Raw genomic sequence first — 12154 nt, 5'->3', positions numbered from 1 at the left:
CACACTGGGATCGGCTCGGGTTTCACGAAACCCGACTTGCCGAAAGTCGGCGACTTATGAAATTGACCGATCCGTTTCGCTCAACCCTACTGGTGACATGACACTACTTTGTTCTGTGGTGCTCCATCTTATGATGCTTGCACTGCTGGTTCCTCTGGCTCCTGCGGCTCCTCTTTCCCTGGAACCATGTCCTAGCCATACCTCCCAACATTCGAGGAAGGGAAAGAGGGACAAAGTCAGCAGCAAATTGTGGGCCACACCTCTGACCACACCCATTTCACAACTAGTCACGCCCCAACCACACCCATTTAGCACTTCTGATCACAATGTTTCGTAAACAATAATTATAAACAAAAAAAAAATATGGCCACACATGACGCTCCATACTGTATAATGGCCACACATGACGCTCCATACTGTATAATGGCCACACATGACGCTCCATACTGTATAATGGCCACACATGACGCTCCATACTGTATAATGGCCACACATGACGCTCCATACTGTATAATGGCCCCAAATGATGCTGCGTACAGTGTACTGGCCCCACGTGATGCTCCATACAGTATAATGGCCACACATGATGCTCCATACTGTATAATGGCTCCACATGATGCTCCATACTGTATATTGGCCACACAGTGCTCCATACTGTATATTGGCCACACAGTGCTCCATACTGTATAATGGCCACACAGTGCTCCATACTGTATAATGGCCACACATGATGCTCCTTACTGGATAATGGCTACACATGATGCTCCATACTGGATAATGGCTACACATGATGCTCCATACTGTATAATGGCCACATTATGCTCCATACTGTATAATGGCCACACATGATGCTCCATACTGTATAATGGCTCCACATGATGCCCCATACTGTATAATGGCCACACATGCTCCATACTGTATAATTGCTCCACATGATGTTCCATACTGTATATTAGCCACACAGTGCTCCATACTGTATATTGGCCACACAGTGCTCCATACTGTATAATGGCCACACATGATGCTCCATACTGTATAATGGCCACACATGGTGCTCCATACTGTATAATGGCTCCACATGATGCCCCATACTGTATAATGGCCACACATGCTCCATACTGTATAATTGCTCCACATGATGTTCCATACTGTATATTAGCCACACAGTGCTCCATACTGTATATTGGCCACACAGTGCTCCATACTGTATATTGGCCACACAGTGCTCCATACTGTATAAGGCCATACATGATGCTCCATACTGTATAAGGCCATACATGATGCTCCATACTGTATAATGGCCACATGATGCTCCATACTGTATAATAGCCCCACATGATGCTTCGTACTGTATAATGTCCACTCATGATGCGTACTGTATAATGGACACACATGATGCTCCATACTGTATAATGGCCACTCATGGTGCTCCTTACTGTATAATGGCCACATTATGCTCCATACTGTATAATGGCCACACATGATGCTCCATACTGTATAATGGCCCCAAATGATGCTGCGTACAGTGTACTGGCCCCACGTGATGCTCCATACAGTATAATGGGCCCACATGATGCTCCATACTGTATAATGGCCCCACATGATGCTGCGTACAGTATACTTGCCCCACGTGATGGTCCATACAGTATAATGGCCCCACATGATGCTTTGTACAGTATAATGGCCTCACACGATGCTGGGTACAGTATAATGGCCACACATAATGCTGGGTACAGTATAATGGCCCCTCACGATGCTCCATGCAGTATAATGGCCCCACACAATGCTGGGTGCAGTGTAATGGCCACACATGGTTACCCCACCCCCATCATTGCCTTCTCCATCACTACACACACACACCTTTCACCGCGCTCCCTCGCAGCAGCCGGCAGCTTCCACTCCCACGGCGCTGAATGGTGTCATCCAGCTGCGCCGCTGACTGCTCACGTCGCTGCAGCTGTGATACGCCACTGATAAAGACCTCTCCGTGTCTCCTGTACCAGTCAGTGTCAGAGCGAGGAGCAATATCTGCTCCGATCTGACACAGCCATTGTCCACTCCGTACACATGCGGCTCCGCTCCGTTCACCTCGTACACACACGGCTCCGCTCACCTCATACACACAGGGCTCCTCCCCATACACTTCGTACCCACACGGCTCCACTCCATACACTTCGTACACACACGGCTCCTCTCCATACACTTCGTACACACACGGCTCCACTCCATACACTTCGTACACACACGGCTCCGCTCCGTACACCTCGTACATACACGGCTCCTCCCCATACACCTCGTCCACAGACGTCTCCACTCCATACACTTCGTACACACACGCCTCCACTCCATACACCTTATACACACACTGCTCCGCTCCGTACACCTCATACACACACGGCTCCTCTCCATACATCTCGTACACACACGGCTCCGCTCCGTACACCTCTTACCACATGGCTCCGCTCCATACACCTCGTACACACGTGGCTCTGCTCCGTACACGTCTTACACACACGACTCTGCTCCATTCACCTTTCACACGCTGCTCCGCTCCGTACACCTCTTACACACTCGACTCTGCTCCATACACCTTTCACACGCTGCTCCGATCCATACACCTCGTACACACACGGCTATGCTACATCCACACTGTAAACACCTCCTGACCTCACACATACTTACCCTCGTCCAGCGTCATGACAACCAGCAGAGTCCTGTACACGGAGGTCCTCCCGATCATGTGACCCCCTGACTCCTCCCATCCTGTGACTTCATCACAGGTCCTGTGTGCACAGAGCAGCCAATATGCTACTATGTGGGTGCAGGGGCTCAGGGAGCTGACCGGGTGATATACACACCTCCCAACCAGTGCGGGACAACTAATGTCCCGCCCGGGATCGCGGGGCTGACTGTCAAAATCGGGACAGTCCCGCTGGATCCGGGATGGTTGGGAGGTATGTGACCTAGCTATGTGCCCACTCTTGGATTTGTTACTTATAAAGCAGTACATGATGCTCTCAAAGTGTGAGACCAAGAAAGAGAACCTGTAAGTGTCTACAAGGGTACAAGTGGCACATTGTACTGGCGTACCTGACATGCACACTGTTCTCTTGGTGCACTGTATTAATATACCAGTGGGTGCATGTCATGTGCATCTTGATATAATCTTGACTGTGAATTACATAGGGTTTTTTTCTTATCCTGGAAGTTTAAGGCCGCTTACAGAGGAGAGGATTTCATGTTTCATGTATGGACCGCAATGCACAGAGCAGTGATTACTTAGGTCTATAAAAACAATTTTTTCAGCTACCAAGGTTTTTTGAATGGATTTAGGGTATGTTGAGGATACTGAATTAAAAAATCCCATTACTTTGTATTGATTCTAGTTTTTGAGAATTCATCCATGAAAATAGTTCATTTCCCCAATGCAACTTGTGTGTGATCACAGATGCAATAGCTTTTGGTCCTTTAACTGTTTAACAGTGTCTTAGGTAGTGAAATATTCCATATAATTATTTTATATCAATTTATCAATTTGTAGGCTTACAATGCTATAAAAGCGATTTCTTTGAAGCCAGAATTCCTATTAAATATCTCAGAAACTAGAGCCAGTCATATTCTTAAACCACACCATAAACTTAATATATACCCACTCAGACATTGTTGGCACCAAAATCACGGTATATAAGTGTTAGCCCCCCCCCACCGAACAAACGGCCTTATATTTGCCTATCAGGCCGTTACTACAGATTAGGTGGCCACAGGCGGTCCACGTATTGTGATCCACGTCTGAAAGCAGCCCAAGACTGGGCCCTCACAGTGACTTGGTGGGTGATACATGACTTGCAGCCAATGATTGCACTATGCCGCTGCTATATGTAATACTTCGTGAATGTTTTCCTGTTGCAATGCTCAAATCATAGAAAATCCTCATGATTTTATTTTAATTTTTTTTGTATCAAAATGACAGCATGCAGACCAGCAAGTGACACTTTGCTGGTATCTGGGTCTCAGCGTCTATATCGTGCTGCTCTCAGATTACATAGCAAAACCCTGGTGACATATTCCAATTAACGTCCATTGTGTTGTATTTAGCATCTGTATAGTATGATGTATTTTGAAAGAGGCTCTGAAGGTAAGACGGTTTGGAGGGCATTGGTCTACATGATAACTCTGTTGTGCTGACTATGATTGCTTTGCTATTATTCTGTTATATTATATTAGACCCTAATAGTGTACACCTGTAAATCTATAGATTTTCTTCCATGGTTAAAACGTAATTTCTGTTTGATTTGTAGGTATTTCCAAGCCAGGACCCATTGGATCGTTCAGACTTCAATGCTGTAGAATATATTAACACTCTGTTTCCAACTGAACAGGTAAGTCTGATTAGCCATTACAAAGATAATGGATTACAGCAGTGTAAGTACGGGACACCAGTTACATCAGAGCAGATGTGGTGTGTTTAAGGGGTGATCCAGTACCTAAAATGTTCTTTCTAAATATCTATTTATACACCCTAACCACTTTTGTAATTAGGTTTATTATAAAAATGCCCTATCCTATCGTGCTTATCCCTAAATGTGTGTTGTTGTTTTTTTTTACTGTACTTCCCGAGGAGTCTTGAACAGGACAGTACGGAAGGCCGGGCCTGCACTTCCCTGCAGCGTCTATCTCCCCTCTTGGAACAGGTCGTTGTCAGGTGGCAATTCTACAGTTTCTTGCGTCGTCGCACACTGAAGTTGTCCTGGATCTTGAGTAAAATGGGTAATGGATGCTGTGACAGAGGTGAGTGCAGCACCGGCACTCTGCTTCTATCACCCCCCATGCATCTTCTAACTTGGAAGCAAATCATCATCAAGGGGCATAGATAAAAGCTGTGTAAGTGCCACCCCACAGCTTATCAACACTACAAGTCCATCAGTGATGATAGCTGCTTTAACTCTTGAGAGGATAATTACTACATCAGGAGGAGAGTCCTGAATACAAGTAAATAAAACCTAACTAATGGAAATATATAGGGTGCCGTTTTATTTAAGTATACATAGAGAATTCAGCAGTCAGTAAAACAGTGATACAATAGTAAAGTGCTCAGTGCAAATAAAAAGGGTTTTATCTCGCCAAGTTCTTGATGCCAGATCACTGAGAGATGCCATGTCTGGTATGGCTCCCGTCCTAACAAGGGCAGTACCCAGCACTCTGCACTCTTCATGCTATGTTCCCTCTGCCACTGCTGGACCTGTTTATACCCCTTTGAGTTGGATCCAATGGAACCTTTTTCATGTCTTTGCAAGTACACTCCCCCGATGAGGCCCTGCTAGTGAGGACGAAACGTGTCTGGAGAGTTTTTTTGGGGAGGAACTTTTACCCAACTCTAGGTAACACACTTGCGTACTGTCCTTGTTATTGCAGGAACCATACAGGGCATGATAAGGGATGGTAGTTCACGTATCTATCCAGCGGGCTCTGTACTCCAGCATTTGTTGGTGTTCTAGCTTCAAGAACTTGGTAACGGAATATCTTTTTATTTGCACTGTTTACAATAGTAGAGTGCTCATTGCTTCACTAAATTTTATTGACTGTTGATTTCTATGTGTATATTTAGATAGTGTTACCCAAGAGTTGCATTTGTATTTATTACCATTACAAGTTAGGTTTTATTTACATGTGTTGACCACTCCACAGCTTCTATCACTGCCCTCAAGCAAATCGTCATTAAGGGATGGCACTGATGTCATTCGCACAGCTACTATTGCCGCCCCGGATGTTAAATCATTTGAGGGCGCTGCTAGACACTGTGGGGCGGCACTGTCCCTGCATCTATCTCTGCCCCTTGATGAGAACTTGTTTCACAGAAGATGTGACAACAATAGAAACAGAGTGCTGGCGCTGCCCTCACCTCTCCCACAGCTTCTATCACCATGGATAGAGGACATCTCCGGAGGACGGCAATGCAATAAACTGAAGTAAGTAATTGCAGTGCTAACCTATGATGACGTCCTGTTCCAGAAGGGGCAATTGACGCTACAGGGAAGCGAATGCAACCCCAACCTCCTGTGATGTCCTGTTTGAACCTCTTCTCAAGCGAAACGTGACAGTAAGTGAAGTAAAAAAAAAACACATTTAAGGATTTTCTACATAGGGAGAAGAGGTGTACAGAATTTTATAACCATGTTAATTACAAAATGGTTAGGGTGTAAAGACTGATATTTAGAAAGAACATTTTAGGTATTGGGCCACCCTTTTTTTAATCAAACTTTTTTTTGTATAGAATGTTAAAGATAATAGAACAAGTCAGATAACCGGATTGTTATAAATCACATACACTTGATTAAGAAATAGTCGCATTCCTTGTTCTTGAGTGTGAATGAAACTCCATTATTTTATCCCCAACATCATCATACCCCTCTCTTTTTGGTGCACAGATTACAACCAAAAGCAGGTAAAATCTAGTACAATAATGAAATGTAATATTTTAATGGAAAACCAAGCTGAATAACATATATATAACTATCAGATGACTAGTAAATTGAAAATATCTGTACCATTAGTTTACTAATGTACGTAGTGTGTTAGTGGTGACAGGGGCCTTGTATGTACCCTGATATCACATTCATTGCGTTGTGAACTTAAAGGGGATTTTTGGACACAAACCCACCTATCAAATCTGGCTGTCCCTGTAACGTGTCCCTAAAATTCCCTTACCTACACTTTCCTTTATCTCCCCTTTAGCTTCCTGCTGCCATTTTTGGATTTGGTTATGGTTTTCCTTCTGAGCTCTCAATCTCTATTTCCAGGCTGTAGATGTAATTCTTTTTCTTTTTATCTGTAATCTATGGAGCCTTGGTTTTATAATGTGTACATGGTTATATTCCCAATCTGCTGACTCAGACACAAACCTTATCCAGGCGTCCATGAGTCACATACCTGTTCTACCTGGGTGGCATCCATGTGCTGTCTGTGATTAACATTGCTATGGATAGGAGAAGCTTTGCAGATTTTTTATTTTTTTTTCCCCACCAATGAAAAAAATCACTGATGAAACACTAATGATAAGAACTGACACACGGGCCATATACTGATGAAAAGCTGGTTAAAAAAACAAACAAACAAAAAGAAAAACAACTGATGAACAACAGTCAAGTGTCTTTACATCTGAGAAAAGTCACTGACGTCTGACTGAGTTTCTCAGGGTGTACTACTGTCGGGTCTAGGCTGTGATAACTCCTCACTTGTCTACTGCCTGCATCTCCAGCATTGTCACACCGCTTGATACAGTTTACCCTCATAGTGCAATTACTTGCCTTTAAAAGGGCCCAATCACTCCTCCAGGCCACTTTTCAACCTCCATTACTTTCAACTATCTCCTGCTAGGCCACCTACTATAATATTTATTTTTGTTCCTGCACCTCTTGTTCCTCCCTCTATTGTCCTATCCATTTAATCTTACTGTTCTATAGATTTGTTTACATTACCCAATTTTTGCACCATTGAACGACCGCTGATCAGTTACCTATCCACGGTGATTTAAAGCGAACCTGTCAGCAGGAATTTTCCCAGTAACCTACAGACAGTGTCAGGTTGGCGCCGTTATACCGATTACAATGATACCTGGTGATGAAATCCGTCTTGTGGTTGTTATTTACTCTGTATTTGTAGTTTTCAGTTAATGAGATTCTTGTGCTTTTGGGGCGGCCTGTGTGGGCGGCTTTATGTGGTGCTCTGCTTAGATATTCATCTTTATGGGCTTATAACAGGTCACTGACCCCTCATGATCTGCCCCCTATTTTACATACTGAATATTCAATGGTGTGTTTAGAAATTTTTTTTTACATTGAGCAAAATGGCAGCGGTTCCTGCGCAGTATCATGTGTAGCATTATGCCTATAATATTGCCAAGTAAAAATGAAAATTCCCTTCATCAAAATGGCGCTTGCCCACTAGCGTCTATAGGAACTGCTGGCGCCATTTTACTGCAACCAATTTTTTTTTCTCTAGCAAAATGCGCAGTAGCATCGATTGCTTTCTGATAGATGTCACTGCGCAAGTGCTGCCGGTGCCATTTTGCTGAAGACTAAAGAAAAATTTGGCTTCAGTAAAATAGTTCCGATGCTTGCGCAGTAGCATCGGAACATAGCATCTTATGAACCGGTCATAAGCCCATACTTATGCATATGTAAGCAGAGCATCACATAAAGCCCCACCAGGGCCAGACTGGCAATTCTGGCAAATGCCAGCAGGGCCTGTCTAGTTGTGGGCCGCCTTGTCTGCTACATTCTAAGAATCTGCATCCTCAAGGCGCCCATAATGTTAACAGTTGTGATGACGCACAAAGTCGGTGGCATATCACTTACCCCATCAGGCCACGGGTATCCCTTCTGTCTGCAACCTGCCGGAGGCCAACAGCAACTGGGGACATCGGCGGTGCAATGACGTTACTGCATCGCGCTGTTAGCGGAGGATGAGGTGGCTGAATTTGGTGAGTATAGGGATTTTTGGTATAGGGATTTTTTTTTTATTTTTGAGGGCTGTGGCGAACCATCATACTACATAGGGGGCTATGAGGTGATCCATCATACTATATGGGGGGCTGTTGGGGTACAGTCATACTAGAAAGGAGCTGTAAGGTGGAGTATTGTACTGTGTGGGGTCATCCTACTTTGTGGAGGAATAATACTCTACACTGGTCATGAAAGGGGTATCATAGTGAGTGATGCACTTTGGACCTTCAGTAGGGGAAAATAACTGTGCTGCAATACATTTCCTTTTCCATTCCTTAAAATGTGTGGAGGTATGCTCTTTGTGACGTGATAGGACTTTTTCTATGGGACCTGTTATTTTTATGTACATCCCTGCTCAGGAGCATAATTACAGTAAAGAGGCACTGAGGGTCATTATTATAAGGAGGCACAATGGGGGGATTGTTATCATTTTAGGGGAAACAAGGAGTCATTAGTATTAATATAACAAAGAATAGGGGGTGTTTTTATTATTATAAGGAGGTACAAGGTCATTATTATAAGAGGTCAAGGGAGAGCATTATTAAAGGAGGCACAGGGTAATTATTATAAGGTATCCCAGGTTGTGGTTTGTGTAGAGGTGGTATAATGTGAGGAGAGTCCTGGAAAATCGGTAAAGTGAAGATGCCTCTGTGTTACATTTTGCAGGGACGAGTTATGGATGGAAGAAGAGGTCATGGTGATCTGGGCCGAAAGAAAAGGGAAAATGAATGACAACAAAGAACATCACTGGCGAGAACCTGCACCATATACACATATACAGTATGCTCTGCAGAGCACTGGTGCTGAACTGATATTACCATTATATAGTCACTGTATGGTGGTAATATCAGTCTTGGTACAATGGTAGCTCTTCAAGCTTGAGGATAAAGTCTGCAGTGACTATGTGACTTTGGACTTCTGAATGCTCAGAGTTCGCACTCTGAGGATTCTCTGGTGTCGGCGCTGGGAGTTGGTGGTCATGTGCAGTGGCGTAATTTGAACAGCATGGGCCCCAAAGCAAAACCTCTAATGGGGTCCTCAATTATTGCAAGTCTCGCACCTACTGTAGTTACACCCCTGATCATGTTGCCACAAGTATGTGATTTGCATACATACGGTCACATGCTAACTAGACGTGCAAAGCTTTTCTCAATACAAGTTATATTAGCAAAGCCGAGTACAATTAGTCGGAATATGGCTAGAGATGTGAAAATCGCATAGTTGTGATTACATGGTGGCCACTCCCAGTGCTGGCACCGGGGCATTGTCAGTGTGCGCTGTGAGGATTCAGAAGTCTGAAGTTACATAGACCCCTTTAGCGATCAGTATGGTGGTACTATTAATCTACTATATAATTGTCTAAGGGTCACTTCCGTCTTTCTGTCTGTCTGTCACGGAAATCCCAAGTCGCTGATTGGTCGCGGCAAAACGGGCACGACCAATCAGCGACGAGCACAGTCAAGCGGCGAAATGGCCGCTCCCTACTCCCCTGCCGCCAGTGCCCGCTCCACACAGGGTTAATGGCAGCATTAACGGACCGCGTTATGCCGCGGTGTAACGCAGTCCTTTAACGCTGCTATTAACCCTGTGTGATCAACTTTTTACTATTGATGCTGCCAATGCAGCATCAATAGTAAAAAGATCTAATGTTAAAAATAATTAAAAAAATTAAAAATCATTATATACTCACCCTCCGTTGGCCCCCCAGATCCAGCCCAGGCCTTTCCAACCTGTGATGCCCGACGTGCCGACGCGCGTTGTGAAAATAATGCCCGACGTGGGCAGCGGAAGCAGTCTTGCGACGTTTCCTCTGCCCCATTGTAAGGTCCGGGGAGGAGGGGGCGGGGTTTGGAAAATGGCGGACACGACGCACAAAAAAAGTCACATGTAACGTTTTTTTGTGCCGACGGTCCGCCAAAACACGACACAACCGTCGCACGACGGTTACGACGTGTGGCCATACGTCGCAATGCGTCGCTAATGTTAGTCTATGGGGAAAAAAACGAATCCTGCAGACAACTTTGCAGGATGCGTTTTTTCTCCTAAACGACGCATTGCGACGTACAGCCAACAACGCTAGTGTGAAAGTAGCCTAAACCAATATAACTGCACAAAATTTAGAAATAAACATTTCTGACATGCAAAAACAAAACCCCCCAAAATTAGTGACCAATATAGCCACCTTTCTTTATGATGACCCTCAACAGCCTTCCATCCATAGATTCTGTCAGTTGCTTGATCTGTTTGCGATCAACATTGCGTGCAGCAGCCACCACAGCCTCCCAAACACTGTTCAGAGAGGTGTACTGTTTTCCCTCCCTGTAGATCTCACATTTTATGAGGGACCACAGGTTCTCTATGGGGTTCAGATCAGGTGAACAAGGGGGCCATGTCATTATTTTTTCTTCTTTGAGACCTTTACTGGCCAGCCACACTGTGGAGTAGTTGGAGGCATGTGATGGAGCATTGTCCTGCATGAAAAACATGGTTTTCTTGAACGATACCGATTTCTTCCTGTACCACTGCTTGAAGAAGTTGTTTTCCAGAAACTGGCAGGAGGTCTGGGAGTTGAGCTTCACTCCATCCTCAACCCGAAAAGGTCCCACAAGTTCACCTTTGATGATACCAGCCCATACCAGTTCCCCACCTCCACCTTGCTGGCGTCTGAGTTGGAGTGGAGCTCTCTGCCCTTTACTGATCCATCCTCTGGCCCATCAAGAGTCACTCTCATTTTATCAATCCATAAAACCTTTGAAAAGTCAGTCTTAAGATATTTCTTGGCCTAGTCTTGATGTTTTATCTTATGTTTCTTGTTCAAAGGTGGTCGTTTTTCAGCCTTCCTTACCTTGGCCATGTCCCTGAGTATTGCACACCTTGTGCTTTTTGTTACTCCAGTAACGTTGCAGCTCTGAAATATGACAAAACTGGTGGCAAATGGCATCTTGGCAGCTTCACGCTTGATTTTCCTCAATTCATGGGCAGTTATTTTGCGCCTTTTTTGCCCAACACGCTTCTTGCGACCCTGTTGGCTATTTGCCATGAAACGCTTGATTGTTCGGTGACCACGCTTCAAAAGTTTGGCAATTTCAAGACTGCTTCATCCCTCTGCAAGACATCTCACAATTTTGAACTTTTCAGAGCCCGTCAAATCTCTCTTCTGACCAATTTTGCCAAAGGAAAGGAAGTTGTCTAATAATTAAGCACACCTTATATTTGGTTTTGATGTCATTAGACAACACCCCTCCTCATTACAGAGATGCACATCACCTGATTTACTCAATTGGTAGTTGGCTCTCAAGCCTCAACAGCTTGGAGTAGGACAACATGTATAAAAAGTATCGTGATCAAAATACAACTTGCCTAATAATTCTGCACACAGTGTACGTGGGCTGTGTTAGATACTGCGTGGGCTGTTATATACTGCATCTCTATGCTATATACTATGTGGGCTGTGCTATATACTACGTGGCTGTGGTATATATTACGTGGCTGGGCAATTTACTACATCGCTGCGCTCTATACTACGTGGCCTGTGTTATATACTGCATGGGCAGTGTTATATACTACGTGGCTGTGCAATATATTACGTGGCTGGGCAATATACTATGTGGCTGGGCAATATACTATGTGGCTGGGCAATATACTATGTGGCT

General features: G+C 44.4%; 1 protein-coding gene across 2 annotated transcripts in view; it reads left to right on the top strand.

Annotated features, from left to right (window-relative positions):
• VPS53 (VPS53 subunit of GARP complex) overlaps positions 1-12154 on the top strand; it is a 276186-nt gene that overhangs the window by 9676 nt on the left and 254356 nt on the right. For both annotated transcript variants that reach the window (XM_077296357.1, XM_077296358.1), the window contains exon 2: positions 4299-4379. In XM_077296357.1, the coding sequence (XP_077152472.1) occupies positions 4299-4379 (81 nt within the window). The remainder of the gene's footprint in view (positions 1-4298; positions 4380-12154) is intronic.

Source organism: Ranitomeya variabilis, chromosome 3 (assembly GCF_051348905.1).
Source record: "Ranitomeya variabilis isolate aRanVar5 chromosome 3, aRanVar5.hap1, whole genome shotgun sequence".
NCBI lineage: Eukaryota > Metazoa > Chordata > Amphibia > Anura > Dendrobatidae > Ranitomeya > Ranitomeya variabilis.
The sequence above is the reverse complement of the archived record's forward strand: the minus strand, read 5'-3'. Positions and strand labels throughout refer to the sequence as shown.